General features: G+C 40.8%; 1 protein-coding gene across 1 annotated transcript in view; it reads right to left on the reverse strand.

The window, feature by feature from the left end:
• Positions 1 to 6158: 6158 nt before the first annotated feature.
• The window catches only part of SYNE1 (spectrin repeat containing nuclear envelope protein 1), a 390131-nt gene continuing 378284 nt past the window's right edge, over positions 6159 to 18005 (reverse strand). The window contains exons 132-135 of the mRNA XM_074333963.1: positions 17159 to 17371; positions 16049 to 16141; positions 14621 to 14679; positions 6159 to 7129 (exon numbers count right to left, since the gene is read on the reverse strand). Coding sequence (XP_074190064.1) covers positions 6889 to 7129; positions 14621 to 14679; positions 16049 to 16141; positions 17159 to 17371 — 606 coding nt within the window. The 3' untranslated portion in view covers positions 6159 to 6888. The remainder of the gene's footprint in view (positions 7130 to 14620; positions 14680 to 16048; positions 16142 to 17158; positions 17372 to 18005) is intronic.

Genomic DNA, 18005 nt, shown 5'->3' on the forward strand with positions numbered 1-18005 from the left:
GGTGGGGTGGGGAGGTTGTAAATTACTACAACTTCTCAGAAAATACTCTGGTAGAATTTATTGCAATTAAGAATGTACATACCTTTTTGATTCAGTAATCCCACCTTGAACGACGCATCTGAGGGAAATAAATGCAGCACTATACAAAGATAAGCACACATATCCATGCCAGCATGTTTCCTGCAACATTGTTCAATAGCAAAAACCTGGAAGAAAACAACTGTTGAAAAAAAGATATTGAGCTTTGCAATGCAGCAAAAATGTGAACATATGTATTGATATGTCTGTGGAATATTGTTAGGTGAAAAATGCCAGGCTCAGAATGATAAAAATAGATCTAATTTTTAAAAATATATGTGTATGCTGTTTGAATAAGAAAATCAAAAGGCACAGAAAGGAAACATCAAATTGGGAGGCTAATGAGTAGGAGGTAGGAAACTACTAATTTTTCTTTAGAACACAAGAGAATCTTTTGTAAGTCAAATGGTTGATTTTTTTAAACAATATGCCTTTAAAATTGACACATATAAAAAAGAGAAAGAAATGGGGTTTGCCTTAAGATGTATTAAAACTTATAACAAAGTAATTAGTATATCATACTAGTACATTAATAGTAGTTATAATACATATCCATATTTATATTATTTTTGTCTTATTATAGTTATATATAATAATAAACATATACACATTATTACAATCAGTTATACTATATACTGTTCTGAGTGGACAGCAGTGGGAAAAGAGATCAACAGCACAGGACAAAGTCCAGAATAAAAATCCAGATTTATATGGAAACTTAGTATTTAATGAAGCTGACATTACAAGTCGGTGGGGGAGGTTGGGCAAATCGCTCAGATCGCTCACCTTTATCTGCTGGGGAGTGTTCAAGTGTCCCAAGATGCGGCAATCTGGAGCAAGTGGTAGCCTGGAAGCCCAGCCCTAGAGCCCAGAGTGGTGTGGTCCTGTCAGGTTTTCCAGGGGACACCTATGCTGTTGATCCCGACTGCATCGGGAGCACCACCAGCCTGGAGAGACTGCCTCGGAGCAGGACGCATCTCTCTGCTTTCCAGTTAACCTGTACATCCCACAGGAAGGTGCAGTGTGGGGGAGGGCGGTGAGCTGTACTGGGTGGTTTGGGGCTGGGGGTAACTGCCTGGAACTGTCCTCGGTGTTGGCAGCTGTTTGGCAACTTCACTCTCTAAGCCCAGCAACTTCCTCATGAATATATGGCAGGATTTAGGCTGGGCTTGGAATGAAGGCCATGATACGATTATTCAACCTGGAGATTGGGATTGCTTCTCCACCACCTATGGCATCAAATGCAGTCATCTGTGGCATAGCTTACAAAGGAATTCCTTCTGCTATAATAGGGATTTTCTTTTCTTCTTTTCCTTTTTTTTTTTTTTTGCTGGATCATATGGTAATTTTATTTTTATTTTTTTTAAAGATTTCCATTAAAATATAGCTAACACATTAGGTTGGTGCAGAAGTAATTGCAGTTTAAAAGGTTACAATTGCAAAAACCGAAACTAATATAATATTAGTTTCAGGTATGTACCATAGTTATTCAACATTTAGACCTAAAGAAGTGATCACCATGGTAAGTCCAGTAGCCATCTGACACTGTACCACACTATCACAGTATTATTGACTGTATTCCCTATGCTGTACATTACATCCCCGTGACTTATTTGTTTTCTACCCAGAAATTTGAACCTCTTATTCTCTTTCACCTTCTCCCCCGCTTAAAATCTTTCAATTAGAGTTGACATTCAAATACTAACTTTAGGTGTACAGCATAGTGGTTAGACATTTCTGTAATTTATGAAGTGATTCCCCTGACTAGTCTATTACCCTTCTGGCCCCATACATAGTTATTACAATATTATTAACTATATTCCTTATGCTATAATTTACATCCCCATGACTATTGTGTACCTACCAATTTGTACTTCTTAATGCCTTCATCTTTTTCACCCCACCCCTCAACCCCCCTTCCTTCTGGCAACCATCAGCTTGTTCCCTGCATCTACCAGTCTGTTTCTGTTTTGTTTGTTAATTTATTTTGATCTTTAGATTCCACATATAAGATCATATGGTATTTCTCTCTCTCTGTCTGACATATTTCACTTAGCATAATACCCTCTATGTCCATCCATGTTGTTGAAAATGCTAAGAGTTCATTCTTTTTTATGGCCTAGTAATATTCCACTGTATATATGTACCACTCTTCTTTATTCCATTGTCTATTGATGGTCACCTTGGTTGCTTCCATATCTTGGCTATTGAATGAGTATAACTGGGGTTTTCAAATTCAGTTATGCTCCTGTATTAGGTAACAGGTTAAAAAAAATTGCAAGGCTGATTCATTTTTACTGTGACCTTCATATTTCAGAAAGATTTATGTCCAAGTCCCAACTGGCTTCCTTGGCTTTCCAGATAAAATGTTCCTCATCGTTCAGCATGTGCTACAGCATGTGTTACAACTTTCCAACTTCCTTAGCCTTCCAAGGTGCTCCTTCCTCACCACAGAGTTCAGATGAATACATCCGGTTCCCGCCATCTTCCCTACAAACTGGAACAGGATTCGCCTTTCATTTAAGCCCTCGGCTGCCCTGCAGAGAAGGCTGCTTAGCAGAGGCTGCAGGAAATAGCCCCAATTCAGCCAGTTCTTTCATTTCCTCATCTGGATGAGGGGTCTCCCCTAAATTGAGACCCCTCTGTGGTATTCCCTAATGGATTCCTGGTGGATATTTTAAAATCCTGAGGGAGAAGTTAGTGAGTGAGAAGCCAGGAACTGATGAATAAAAGTCATTCCTTTTGTGTCACTGTTTCTGGGTTACTTCAGGTATGACAATAAGCCACAATTACCACAATATGTTATTAAATCTAAAATTGAAATGACCACTCTTGGTAAAACACCTCCTCTCATCACCCAAATTAACGTGTTGGTGCTGCATATGACTAAGCTGAAAATTGCCTCTATGCTCGTAAACCATTCCACCGGCCTCCATTTCCACAGACTAACATCCATGCTCTTCAAAAACACATCCCACTATAACATAAACCAGGTGACAAAGAAGAAAGAAAGGAAATTTGCTGACAGAAAATTATGACAGAGCTAATAGACTTAATCTCCTTTTTCTCGCCTAAATTAGAAATTATTTCTATTTGGTTCCTCTCTAGTCTCATTTGCCTTCATGCCAAGTCTGGTGGAGGAAACTACGGATTCTTCGGTCTGTCAAACACCCAGGGAGGAATGTTTTTAACAGGTAATTCAACAAGGAGTGATGAGGTCCTCGCTGAGACTTGACTCCCGAGAAGTTTGGAGCAGTTCCTGCCCTGTAGTGGGCATTCAGTAAATACTTCTCAGGTGAACAGATGCCGCTCTGCCCAGGTGTTTCTGGACCTATTCAGCACACGTGCTTACTCAGGATGTTTCATTTCTGCAGAACTCCCCACGACTATGTTTGGTGATGGTGATGGGGACTGGTGGGCGGGGGGCAGAGGACCCACTGTTGGGGTGCTCTCAGCTCTTATGTGGCTTGCGAATAAAACGTTGTAGCTTTAATTTCTTAATAATTGGCCCCGGGCATAGGTTGCAAATCAATTATCCCCCAACCTGCCTTTTTACAGTAAATCTCAGTCCTCAGCTCGCTGAGTTTCCCATCCAAGCCTTTTGAAGGTGTCTCTTCTCCCTTCTGACACAAATCAGGGAAGTTGTTCCTGCCACCCCATTTTCTAGGAGGCAACATTCCTGCTCCCTTCCCAGGCAGAGTTTTTCCCCAAATCTTCCACTCCTTGTAAGATTTCTTCTTATGTCACTAACTTTGGTATCTCATCCTTTATTTCTCATTCTTAGCTTTATGGATTTTTTCTTTCCTCACCTTTGCTAACATTTCTTGTTTGCTTGTGCAAATCTCATTACCAAAATGTTATTAATCCTACCTTTTCTGGTCAGTTGATCATCTTTTTGCGCTCTCCACACCCTAATCTCTTGGGACATCAATCTCTACGTGCAGATCTCCGGACAGTACTACTCCAGAAACGAGAGCCTCTTTAACAGCCATCAGCGTCCATTTATCCCCTTAATGTTCTTTCAAAGTCCCACCTTGTCCACGAAGCCTTTGTTGAACATAATCTCTCTCTCTCTCTCTCTCTCTCTCTCTCTCTCTCTCTCTCTCTCTCTCTCTCTCTGCCAGGGTAGCTGCTGGCACAGGTGAGAATTCTCCCACTACGATTCTGTGTCCCTCCCTCAGTAGGCATATAGGGTTGTGAGGGCTCTGGGCAGAAATCCTAGTTTCAGTGGCTGCCTTGGTCCTTGCTAGACTGGTCACATTATCATCTGGGGAAAGACATCATCTCATGTCTTCAATGCTTACGCTCACTGGGGCTTCCTACTTCTGTTGTCTTCCAATGTTCTCTTTTTCTAAGTCTTCAAAAAAGTTAATAGAAATGCATGTCATACATCTCAATGGGTGTTCAGGGGAGGATTTTTAGAAAGGCAGAAATGGGACTCGATGTTAAGATTTTTCTTAATCAAAACTAATTTTTTTTTCTCAGTTGCACTTAACATTTGATTCTTCAGGGAGGGGAGGTGCCAGTTGATTGCAATGTGGGGAAGAAACGGCTCTGAAGTGTCTAGCATTTCACGTGACTAAAGTCTCATTGCATGAGTTCCCTAGTAGTAGCAACACAAGTCTCTTGAAGGGCCTGACTGCTCTCAAATCAAGACCATGACTTCCAGGTATGTGGAGGGAAGCGAGGGAAGAACGAGGTCTGAAGAGTTACCCATCTCAGATGAGGGCGCAGGGAACCCTGCAACTCCAATCTCCACCCCTGCTCGATAGGATGGTAAGAAGGTTTGCACAGGCTTGTGTTCTTTAGAAAAGAACAAAACTCGAATCTGTCTCTTGCATGGGATTCCAGGGGAAATAAGAGAGGAATAACCTGACAAGTATAAAGCTGAATAAGTATGATAGAAATACCAGCTGAGGAAAATTCAGAAGAAGGAAGTCTTAAATACAGTTCTACAGGAACCAGGAAAGTCTTCCAGGAGGAGGTGGCTTGTGAGCCAAGTCTTACGAGGGAGGAAAGGAGTAGTGAGAACAAAAAGACGGAGCTAAGAAGGTACAGAGTGGTGCTTTTCAACAGTGAGTAGGACTAAAACCACCTCAGGCATCTGTTGAAGATGCAAGCACCCAGGCCGTACCACCAGAGACTGAATTAGAATGTCCACAGTGAGTCCAGGAATCGTAAAACCTCAGGACTCAAGAGAAGGTGCCCAGGCTACAAGCATCACGGAAACTAAAGAATGCAGTTTCAGTTAATTGTGAGCACCTCAGTGTGCTTTAAATTCTTGATTTACAGCAGGACTTGTGAATTAAATACCTACCGGAATTCGGCTAGTACAGGTGATAACAGAGGTTGATAGGATATAAAGGCAGATGTAAAATCTGTCTCTTCCTACAGTTCAGGAAACAGCAGCCACATCGTTCCAGCAATTACTGTCAGTCAGGAATATGTGCCCCAACCACCAAAACTTTCTATTTTAAAGAGAAGCCTGAAACCTGGGTTTTATATAAATCCTCCCCCTCTAATGATTAAATAATGGATTAGATTGCCATGAGCACCAAGCAGTTTCATAAGGGCCACTAGTTGGCAAGATCGGAGAGGCAGAATCAAATCTTACTGCAAGTGGACTTGAATGATAGATTAAAATTGTGTTTCTTCTGGTAGACAATGAAAAACAATAGACAGTTTTGGAACAAAGAAGGGAGCTGAACAAAAGAGTGCTTTAAGAAAATTCATATGGCTGCTGTGTACCTTTGGGAGGGGCCTCGGTTGGGAGATCAGAGGAGGTGCTTCCAATTGTGCAAAGGGAATAGAAAGAAGAGGAGAGTATGAAAGATGGTGGGAAACAAGAGTTGAGGAGATAGACTGGCTGTGGACGGAGGAGAGAGAGGGGAATCATCCAGAGTTCTCTGCGTCTAACTAGGCACTAACTCTAATCACCGTTTTTCTTTCAAATGTACTTACATTTCAGTTTCATTCATTCTGCAAAAAATATAATTTAGGTTGCATTCTGATAAGTGCCTACTTAATAGGGAAATTTAGAGTAATTTCTTTAGGGGAGGAAAAGAAAAGCACAGACAAAATATTTTATAGTATCTCTAATAAATGCAAAGAAATCAATACAAACAAAAGTTGGCTTTAGCAAACTGTACATACATAAATATCTTCTTTTTACTATAACATTCAACTTTTTTTTTTGTCACATAAAGCCTTCTATGATCTTATTACATCCAGGCATCCAGTTTTTCTTTATACTTTAAAAAAAAAAGTGCCTTTCAAATTTACAGCTTGTGCTTCTAAAGCAAAGATTAGACTATCATGCCCAAAAGGAAAACAAGGTAAAAAGGAAGATGCCAATAAGCTCTTAAAAATTGTATGTTACAAGGTTCTAAAATCTCTTCAGTACTGGTTGATTGGTAGATTGCTTGATACTAACATGGCGCTCAGGTAGCGTCATTTATTGAATGGATGGAGCAGCACCACGGGAAAGCTGCCCAGATGTGCATAGAATGGGCCAAAGGCCCAGGATTCACGTGTCCAGGGAACGTTGCAGGTTCTTAGTCTCTTTAGTACTGAGGCTCAGAGTTTCAAGCAATATTTCCTCCAAACCTTCTGTCTTCTATTTGCTCTCCTCCTGTCATTGTGTATCATCTGCCTCTGAAGCCATATTTGCATACATGGGACATGGAGGACAGCGAAAGCTGCCACACTGAGGGCATTTGCCAGGACTCGGGTCCTCTTTTTGCTAGTTTGGGATTGCTTTTGGCCAAATCCTTAGGCTCCCAGTGCTGCTGCAGATAACATCTGCTTCGCTCAGAGGGGAGGAGGGCCATTTGTGTATCTGAGCATGGGGTGGAATGACCGGGCAAAATTGTTGGAGAGGGCACAGCTGTAGTCTTCCTCTGACATGGGTACAAGGCAGGCGAGCCCGATCAGGAGCAGCAGGAGAAGCTGAAGTGGAAGAGCCGCTCGGAGCACTCGGAAGAGGAAAGCCCGGCCGGACCGTGCTGGCCGCGCCTCAGAAAGGGAGGAATCGGAGCCACTTTTTATGGACCTGAGAGAAGAATTGACAGAACTCAAATACCTCAAATGTTAGACGGGTGCTGCTTTTAGCTCTCTCACCTTCCTGGAAGCTAAAGGACCATGCCAAACACAACCCAACCTGGCCTTTAGCTGCCAGACTCCCACAGCTTGCCCAGGTCATCTCCCCACCACCCCGTGAAGAGTTGTTTGGAAACCGTACTGATAAAAAATTAACATTCAGCCAGTCAATTAAAGGTAACTAATTGAGTTCAAATTCTACCCCTTAATTTGGTAAAATATTTTCCATCAAAAAAGATAACTGCTCTACACATTTTCCACCACATAAATTAAATAGATCCGGGATAATTAAGATGTGGATGTTCGATACAGTTCATCTTTGGTTTAAGATTAGCAGGAGCGTGGTTAGGCAAAGTTAGCTGCTGCCAAAATCCATGCAGCAAGGATAAGACAGCCGCAGTCCTTTTGCACAGACCCATAAGGCTTAGTTAACCTTCGAGTACACCCTGGTTTCATCTTGCACTGCGTCAGCATGTGGCCCTGACATTAGTGGGTTCCAAGGCTGTATGAACAAGAAAGGCAGTGGGGTCAGTGTACAGAACACGGGTGTTGAATGACACACATTCTGGGCTGATCCTGTCTTTCATTAGCTCTGTGACGTTGGGAAACAGATACTCCTTTTCTGAGGAGGACATATTGTCTCCTTGCAGGCTCCTTCTACTCAAAGTTCCAAGTGTTCCTATCTATGTCTCTCTTCCTATCTACTAAAGTGCATACGAGACTAAGCATGGATTTCAGATTTCGTAACAAAGGCTGCCTATGAAATATTGAATATGGAAGTAGGTTCCGGGTGGGGTGTCACCGTTTTCTCTTTGTGAGCATCCCTTCATGTTTTGTTTGGTTACCAGTGGAAAAGATGAAGAAAGAAATGTTATTGACAAGAGGCATTTGCACACACACACACACACACACACACACACAATACTGCAGTAGCAAAAAGAATGGGTGTACCTATGAGACACATTCCCCTACCCCAGTACAAATTCCCTAAAGGTAGTAATATCACCAGGGTTAAGGGCATTGGAGAAATAGGAAGGTATGAAAACTGTATTGGTCACTCTATACGTTTTTCTCATAAGAAAACATTAAGTTTCTAGCTGGACCACTCAAACTCTTTTATTAAAACCATACAAGAAATATGGAAGATAAACAGACTGGTCCTCTGGAAGCCCCAAGCATCCATGTATTACACTGGGTTTCTAGTACAGTTCTTACAGTGTAATGAAAAAAACAAAACAAATCACTGGCTGAAGTTGGGACTGTTTCTTTTCTGAAGACACAACTACCATGATTCCCCGAAAATAAGACCTAGCCAGACCATCAGCTCTAATGTGACTTTTGGAGCAAAAATTAATATGAGACCCAGTCTTTTTTACTACAGTATATTATAGCAAAATAAGACCGGGTCTTTAATATAGTATAATATAATGTAATATAATGTAATGTAATATAGTATAATAATAATATAATATAATATAATATAATATAATATAATATAATATATACTCGGTCTTATATTAATTTTTGCTCCAATAGATGCATTAGAGCTGACGGTCTGGCTAGGTCTTATTTTCGGGGAAACACGGTAATGACTGTATAACATTAAAAAACTCACTTCACCTATAAGTGCCAACCTTTTCTTCAACCCATTAAAGTTAGACTAGATGGTCTTCCAATTTGGAAATTCCATGTTTTATACATTTTACATCTAGTCAGTGTAAATAGTCTACCAATTGAGAGGCCACAAGCCTTCAATCACCATCTAGTGGTGAAAGTGATTAGCTGCCCTCATGCTAAGACGGAGGAGTTACTCTGTAATGAGCTGACTAGGAAGAGTTGTCTATTTCGTGACATAGAGTAGAGCATAAAAAAAGTACATCACATACTTATTAGTGGAAGGGTAAAATGGGAACTTCTTGAGATACCCAATTATAAAATATTCGTGTTGAGAGGAGGCCTTAGAGAGTATATAACCCATCTCCTAGATGAATTGCTTAGTTAACATTTCATTCTAATTACTAGGCAACACACTTTGCATTTATCTTGGGTCCTCGCATGTAATCCCCACAATAGTCCTCAGTGTACTTATTACCTTCATTCTATAGAGGATGCAAAAGAGGCTGAGAGGTGAAGTAACCAGTCCAAGATTATACATAAGCTTGCAGGTGGCAACATTAAGATTTTAACCCTGGGATTTTAACTTTCAGAACAGAGACTCTATAGAGAAGGTAAATGACTCGCCCCAAATCCCACAATTAAAGGAAGAGATCTAATGGACAGTCAGGGTTCCAAAGTGCCTGCCTGCCACACACTCCAGAACATATTTTGTTTGGTGACATGAATGAAGGTCACCCAGGGCATATTATGTCACAGATATCTCACATGTAGAAGCAAAGAAGACAGTACTTGTATCCTAAAATATTTGGAAGTGAGTGGTTTCCTCATGTGGAAAATCAATGTCTTTAATCAGAAGGCTTCACAGTGTTGCCCAGATCCTCAATGCAGGACATGGACAAGTGGGCATTTTGTTTTGAGACAGCTGCACAGTCTCGGGCAAGTAATTTAGTGTCTCTGGTCTGGCCTCCAGTTTCTCATTTGCAAAGAGGAGGGGGGCATTGATATCCTAAAATCATTTGGGTCCTGATGGGTTATGAACTCAATGGTTTGCCTTAAAGTGACTTAGAAATGATGGGCTAGTTGCCCGTGAACTCTGGGTTGAATTTTCTTCACAGTATCTTTCTCTTTCCCTTACCCTATTCCCTGGCAAACAACACTCACCACCTGTCACTGGATGAGTTCTAACAGGAGCACAAAAGAGAGCTCCGTGTTTCTTCACTGTTCGATATTTAAATAAAATGAGAGATTTCCGACTTCTCTTTAGGAAACATTTAAGGACATTAGTGATGGGTAGATTTATGCATAAAATTGATAATACAATCTGACTGACAGTGCTGAATAGCCCTTGTTTGTCAATGATTAGCTTCTTTGAACAATTAAGCCAAAGATCAAGATCAAAACACAGGGTGCCCTTTGACTTCTGAGAACAACTAGAAAGATCATCATCATGGGAATATGGGTTCCTATGTTATAATGGAGTCTGTTGAAGGACATGGCACATTTAACAGCATCAGAGCATTCCTTATTAAAAGTTAATTAGCACGTGCCTTCTCATGTTGAAGAATGCCTACCCAAGGACAAGTAATGGGCTGGGACAGGGAGGAAGAGAACACAGAGTGCTTAGTGAGCTGCCATGCAGTTGACTGCTCTTGGAAATGACCAATTTGTCTACTGGGAAAAATGCGACCCCCATGGTGCAATAACCAGGATTTCAACATGCCCAAAGTTTTGGAGCTTCTAGTATCAACAGGTTAATGATACCAGGGTAAAAAAGGTACTTTTAATGTGTGTCTGTTGACCTAAAATCACCTCAGTTTCAAGAGTCCTGGGAAATTTGACAAGGGAAAGGGCAACGATAATGTATTGACTAGTCACTCATCACACTCCAATGGACTTATTACATAAACAGATGCCATGGAAATTGTTTTTATAAAGGAAAAATTAAATGTGTAACCTTATTCAAAGAATTTAATCAATAGAGATATTTCAGATAATTCTGCCCAGCAAAAATGTGCTTATTCTCATAAGCAAACATTTGTTATTATCTTTCTCACTTCCCTCACTCATTCAAATTTCTGGGTAAACAATTGCCCAGGAGTTGTTTCACCTCTTTCCTAAAATACATATAGTTGTGAGAGAAGGAAGACGGTAGGGAGAGAGCAGTATAACAACACACCACACAAAAAGCCTGACCAAAAAAGTATGACCAAGAGACGTGAGAAGCCGAGTTGTGTGCCTAGAGTGCGACTTATCTGAAAAATGTAACACAATGAAGGAGAATAAAATGGGTTAATTCTGTACATACATCATTGAAGCACAAGTGAAAAGAAACTTGCAATTCATTTTGTGACTTGTTAGCTAACACTTGTCAGTATAGAAACAGGGATTTATTGTGCGCGAATATCTAGGTTGTCTGTGATCTTGTTGCCTGGTCTTGTGTGATCAGTTTTTGTTCCCTGGATATGTGGTTCTGAACACAAATTTCCAGAATCCGTTTGGGTTTCAGTCTTCTCTTATTCCAGAATGAACATTCTGGCTGGTCCTCAGCTATCTCAGGCAGCCTGTGGTAGCCTAAGCCCTGGAATTGTTGTTTAAAGTATTCCACCCACTAACAGCCTTCGCTAGAGTAGGGTGGTTAACAAGCTGGGATCTACCCAGAGTCAGGTAGACCTGGGTTCAAATCTTAAATCTTCATGCCTCAAATCCCAAGGTCCTTGTCTGTAAAACTAGGGACTTAGCCATGTTATGGGGATGTTGTGAAGGTGAAATGAGGTAACAGATATACAATGCTTGGCATGGTGATTAGAACCACATGAAGTGCTGAATAAATGTCAGCAACTTATTATTATCTGTGTTATTAAAGCAAGGGTGTGCTGACTCCTACTCTTCAGAGTTGGCTGGATTTAGTCTTTTCTCCCAGGGAACCATTCCTGATTTACTAGCAGTGCTTCAGAGATGTGATGCATTTCCCAAAGTGCCTGATTGTTCTTGGGAAACACTGGGAATGCGTACTTCAAATATTATAAAAGCAACAAATTGGGGCCTTACCCTATAGCTGTCCTCAGCCCTATACGACTGGCCTAACGTAGAAGCAAGATTGCTTTAGGCTGATGCTCTTTGAATGCTTTGAATAAATCAATCCTCAGAGCGGAGTCTGGAAGCAAAGCCTTGAAGAAAAAAATTCCACAAGAAACTGACTAGTGTTTACAGTGAAGCTTGCTGTACATGCAATAAAACCTACTGCACTTCCTTTTAAAGAGTCACTGGAGATCAGGCCAGAAAATTTTAAGTCGAAAGGAGAAGAAAAGTACCAGGTGGACCTGATAAACATTGCTTCAAAAAGTGTGTTTCTTAAATATACTTAATCTAAAAAATTATGAATAGTTATTGTAAGTGCTTGCACAGACTCTTTTCAAATGTTTATAATTTTAAGGAGTCTTGGGGAGCTTCTTGTAATTGATTTAGGGTAAATCTAGATTCTAACACATTCGGGTCTTTTAATGGCAAGAACAATATTGTATTAATTGTGCAGGGCCAGGGCCTATCCATATGTAGACTTAGCATCTTATGTAAGAAGACACAGAACAGTGACCATAATATCAACCTGAAATATATAGCAAGCAAGCAACTGATGTTATTAATATCTGACTTTAAACAACAAAAAGAATCCCTCCCTCCAAATTAATACCCAGTTTCTCCCAACTCAGCTTCTTTCCTCTCTCAGGAAGACTACATGCCTAATATTTTCCTATTGCAGATTGCCGGGGTCAACATTCGAAACCGTTTGTGCTTCTGCAATAACCTTTCAAATTTGCTGGACCAGTGCAAGATCAAACACAAGGTAGTCTCAAGTCTCAGGATGAGGGAACACCGTGACAGCCTGGATTGTGAGTGAAGTGAATTCTTTCCCAGCACGCTGCATTTCATTGTCAGGGTTGGGTGCACCCCAAACAGAGGTGCCAAGGAGTTAAGGAGTCCAGGAATGTTCAACCACAACCTGTCTGCCAAGGTGTTTGATGAAGTTTGCCATTCAGGCAAAGATCGTTTGTATCCAAGCCCTCTAAGTAGCAGAGTAAACATTGTGCTGTGTGCTCAGAAAGATGTTAACAGACAGCGCTGGACAGAGCAGAGCTGAAAGGCGCCTGGGGACATCACAGTGAGAATGCAGCTGTCGCAGCTGCAAAGCCCTAGGAGGAGACATGTTGAAACGCTCGCTGCCTTAAAAAACAATATCTTTGACATTTTCAGAAAACCTGTGCGGCTGCCTGGAAGAATTGGGTAACAAACCAGTGCAATATTTGAAAACCCCAAAAGTGGTTGCGATTGGTGGTGCATAACAGCGTGAGACCTTTCCCCCTTTTTATTACCATCATTTATGTCAACCAGAGAATTGATATCTGGTATCTGAAAAGGAATGCTATGGGAATATTCCTCATGTCTGCTCGTGGTACATCGACAATTTATGGGGAGAAGGCAGACCATATAAAACAATGATGTGTCTATAGTACGATTGCTTTTCTTATTTTCTTGTAGGGGCTGAAAAAACATCAGAGCACCTGTAGACGTCCATCGTTATCTTCAAAAATCCCTATGAGTTTTTCTCCACTCGTATTTCATTATTGATATTTTGTCATGGACCAACCCTCCCTACCCCCCAAAAATTGTCTTCAAACCAAACCAAAGGGAAAGAAAACAATTAAACAAAACAAAACATAGTAAAGGGAAGCTTAAAACCAGAAAGCACATCAAATTATGTTCTGCGTTACTTCAGCTGAGTGGGAATGACCAAAGGAAATAGGCAGTGCCTTCAGCACACAGCTGGAAAACTACACCTATTACTCAGGGGTTGTTTACGGTGGCTAATACACTCCCTCACCCCCGACCCTCCTTCCAGGAATAGGATTCCAGCTCAGTGGTGATACATTTCCAGCAGGGCAAACTACTTTTAACAGTGAACTGCTTGGGACTGGAATGAAAAATCAGCTCCGAGGGTAGTGTTTTCATTTTTAGACAGTTGTCTGGGGAAACAGGAACTGATTAGTGAAGGGGCAGGGTTGCACAGACATCACACCAACAACAGAGAAGGCAAAACACCGCTAACGGCAGAAACGAGGGGCTGCTGGAAGCCAGGCGTGAAGCACAGCATGGCAGTGGTGAGGGGGGCCCCGGAGGCGGCCGGGCAGGAGCACGGGCTGCTCTTGCTTCCAGAGTGAAAGAGCTTGCCAAGTGTCAGGAAGGTGAGTGACTGAGTGTGCTGGCTGAAGAGGAATGGTGGGGGAAGCAGAAGAGAGAAGGTGCTGAGAGAAATTTTAAATAATACCAAATTAGGACTTGCCATTTTGAGAATCCCAAACCCACAATCTGGATAAAACATGAAAATAAAATAAAAAGCTGGGGATGTTAGTATATTTTATTCAGATTTGTGGGATCTGGGAATGGTAAAATCATTCACTGATTGATTACTTGCCTTATTGTAAAATCTAGAAGGAAAGAGGATGATAAAAGTCTGCCATGACCCAAATAGCTGTGCCCTCAGTTGTATCGAATCCTATGGGCACACAGACGTCCATGTGATCAAAAGGACCAGATGGCCTATGTACTGTTAAACAAAAGTTTGGTGGGGTCCAAATATTTTATGCTCTGAGATTTACTTGTGCTTTCCACTTAGTAAAGTCTCTTCCAATTTATTAGAAAAGGGTGCATACTGAAATGAGTAACTTCTCAACTACCCTGAGGCAAACCCGAGATGGGTCTACCGAAATCATGGACAATTTTCATCATCCTCTTGCAGTTCTAGAACAGTGTGGAAACCAGGAGAATAAGGTACCTGATGTGTGGACTGTTGACAGAGGGTCCAGGCTGTGAGACACTACGTTTGCCTCGTGGCTGTTTGCAATGAACAGGGGTAAAGAAAGAAGGATGTTCAGTCCAGGCAAATAAGGACAAGCTACTGATGAAAATTAAACTACAAGTGCGGCAAAGGAAAAATAAATCAAACGAAAGGATCAGTACCCATGAATTAAGGAAACTGGCTTTTCTTTTGTGGGAGAAATGAAATAAATTTGTATCTATGCTATTAGTCATTGAGGAAACATAAATTATGGTTCAGAGTCCACACGCCAGTGGGTATATTTTCCCCCACTTTTCATGGTAGAAACACAAGGGACTCTACGGTAGCCAAGAATCTCTCCTTTACTCACAATAAAAATAAAGCTCAATACACCATGCCACATCATATCTTTTTTCCATCTTCTGGAGCACTGAAACAGTATTATAATTCTTAATAGATATAAATAACAATGGTAATATGAAATTATTCATTGTAGGGTGACGAAGACCCAACCAGTTAAATACTCAAGTTAAATAAAGGCTAAAATTTGAATCGAAAAGCCAGTCTTCCTTCACATTCTTAAACTAGGATCTACAGGAAACTAGTGAATGCAGTAAAAAACAATCCTAAAAAAAGTATCATAACATTTATCAGCATAGAACTTAAGTGTTTATCACAAAAAAAATATAAATAAAATCAATACTTCTAAAAACTAAGGAAAACAGAACGATAATAAAAATGAATATAATCATAAAGCTGGACAAAAAAATAACAAAACAGAAAAAAAAACAAGCTTCTAATTACACAGAGAAATCAAAGTATAGAGGGTAGCAGGGGACAAATTTGTCTTTTGTGTGCCGGTGAGGCAGCCCCCACAGGCCCGTGGATGAGTCGCCTTAAGCTGTTGCCATTTTGGGGGCAGCGCAGTCACTGAAAACCTTCAGGACCACTCAGGAGCTTCTTTGCTTGAGAACCTCCACTTATCAATTCAATGGCCTCATGAGACACTCACAGTTTTATCCACCTCTGACTGAGGCACCCTTTTAAGTGGAGCCTGTTTTTTCAGGTGGACGATGGCGGTGGTGGTTTGAAGGGAGGAGCCACCAAAGGGACAAGGGAACACCATTCTAGAGATGGCCCTTGGAGCAAGAAAAATAATGTGTCTCCCTGAATGCCAACCACATACATGTTGATTCTTTCAAAAAAAAGAACTGCTCTTTTCTGTTCCTGAGTGCAGTGGGAAGGGCACATGGCAGGGCCGAGGAAACAGCGCTTGACTGTCCCTGTGTGACCACCTCTTCTGTTTGGGGACACCTGCTTTGTCAGGGTGTGGGGGAAGAGCTGTGGATGCTGGTAGGTACAAACACTGTCACTCCTCAGTGTTCCCTCCCATGGGCCAATTGAGAATGACCAGTGGAAAGTTACCGTTCTCTGTCTGTTTGGGGTGCTTCTTCCTGACGTAGGACTCACAGATTCTGAGGTGTCCAGTTCATCAGCAGAGGACCAGGAAGACAAATCCTACATGGGGAACAGATTCTTTTGACAACTCCATGCCCAGAGCCATGAGGCCCTGTAGTACACATCTCATTTCCATCTACTCCCCAGAAAAATCAAACCCTTCCTTGGGAAAAATAGAATCAGACAACTAGAAGAAAAGTGGAACCTAATTCTTCTAGTGTATTGAGCTTTCCTGGATACAAGTTTGTCCCTTTTGGAAAATACAACTCTAGGTTTGTTATTGCTGTGTCACTTGTAGTTTTATTATTTTTAGGGACATGGATGTGGTTGAGTTGAAGTGGCGGAAGTAAAGAAATTTACCTTAGAGCGGCAGGTTGCTCAAGCCAGAGAGAAATCAAATCATTTAAGTTAAAAACAAAAGACAGTAGTCACTCAGGAGCCTGCATTTTAGCACCAGAGAAACTATACTGTTTCTGGCACCGCTATTACTTGGAGTAGGTTGTTCTTTTGCATTCTTATAGGAGGACAATGTGTTTGTGTGTTCATAACAGGATTTCACAATTGAATGAAGTTTGACCAATCATCTCTGCACTTGCAAATGCATTTCTCAAAAGCAATATTACTGCCATGATGCAGTAGATTTTAGAAAAAAAATTAAAAATGAGCAGGAAACATTTTCTATGAATTATTTGCTGTTTATGTCAGGAGAATTCAACCTCCTAGGGTTTGAATACAAAACTCATATGCAATGATTGGTTGTGATGTACCACAGCTACGTTACTGAAAATATGCAAATTCTTAAATAAACAAGGTAAAATCAAATGCCACAACAGTGGTAGTAATAAGTAATAAATTACAGGAGGTCTTTGGGTGTAAAAGGATCAAAAACAGTGTGTTATTATAAAAGTTTATGAGTCGCTTTGTTATTTTGAGACAGGACTTGTAAGAGCAGTGACTGAGAGTGGACATTCTATTCTGACAAGAACTATATTCAAAGACTTTCTAAAACAGATACAGATGACGCTTCTCTGGGATCCTGTAAGAAATGCTACACAATGATGTCTGTGTAGAGCTTACCTGCTGACTGCTTGACATGTCTAATAACCTTTCCAGCTCCTTGATGTGACGACTGACCTCCTTCAAGAGAACTTTGAGCCGATTTCCAATCACATGCACTTTTTCTTTGGCTTCTAAACAGTCTGTGCCTTCAGCATTCACCAGCAGTTGGCAAGACATGTCTTGCAGTGAGGCCACTTTGAGTTGGGATTCCAGTAGCTCATGCCTTATTTGCTGTGTACATAACAAGAAATATTTTTCTAAGAACTTTTGATAATTGGAGAGAGTTCCACAATGCAGAACGTTGTACCTTTAACTTAGTGGGCAATTATACCTGAGCAGGACGCTGTGCTCACACAAGGAAGGAAGCAGCAGTCCATGGCATTCGGGGATCAGGGATCTGTGCTCTAATCCTGTCTCTACCAAAAAAACATTCTAGAAGACCCGGGAAACTTTCTGGTCTCAGTTTTCTCATTTGGTAAAATGATGATACTACTTCCTACCTGGTCTACAGTATTATTGGAAAGGTTCAAAATAGTGAATATATGTGAATGTACTTAAAATATAAAGTATTATGTAAACGAGACATAAGATATTCTTTTAAAGAGAAAAGTAAGGCATTATCATAAATACAGCAAACCTCAAGTATTTCTAGGTATATTCTGGTATCTGTTCAAAATTTTTAAAAAGATACATGGGTGATTTGTCACGCACAACTTACAGTCTCAGGTCAAAAGTTTAGTGAAAATGCAGTAGCATAGCTATTTCCTTTCAGTTTCTAAGATCTTTATGGTACTGAATTAAAAGCTACCAATTCTGTTGGTTAGGTTAGTGAGTGTTAAACGTTAAGAAATAACATGTTGAAAAT

Source organism: Rhinolophus sinicus, linkage group LG05, assembly GCF_036562045.2.
Source record: "Rhinolophus sinicus isolate RSC01 linkage group LG05, ASM3656204v1, whole genome shotgun sequence".
Lineage (NCBI taxonomy): Eukaryota > Metazoa > Chordata > Mammalia > Chiroptera > Rhinolophidae > Rhinolophus > Rhinolophus sinicus.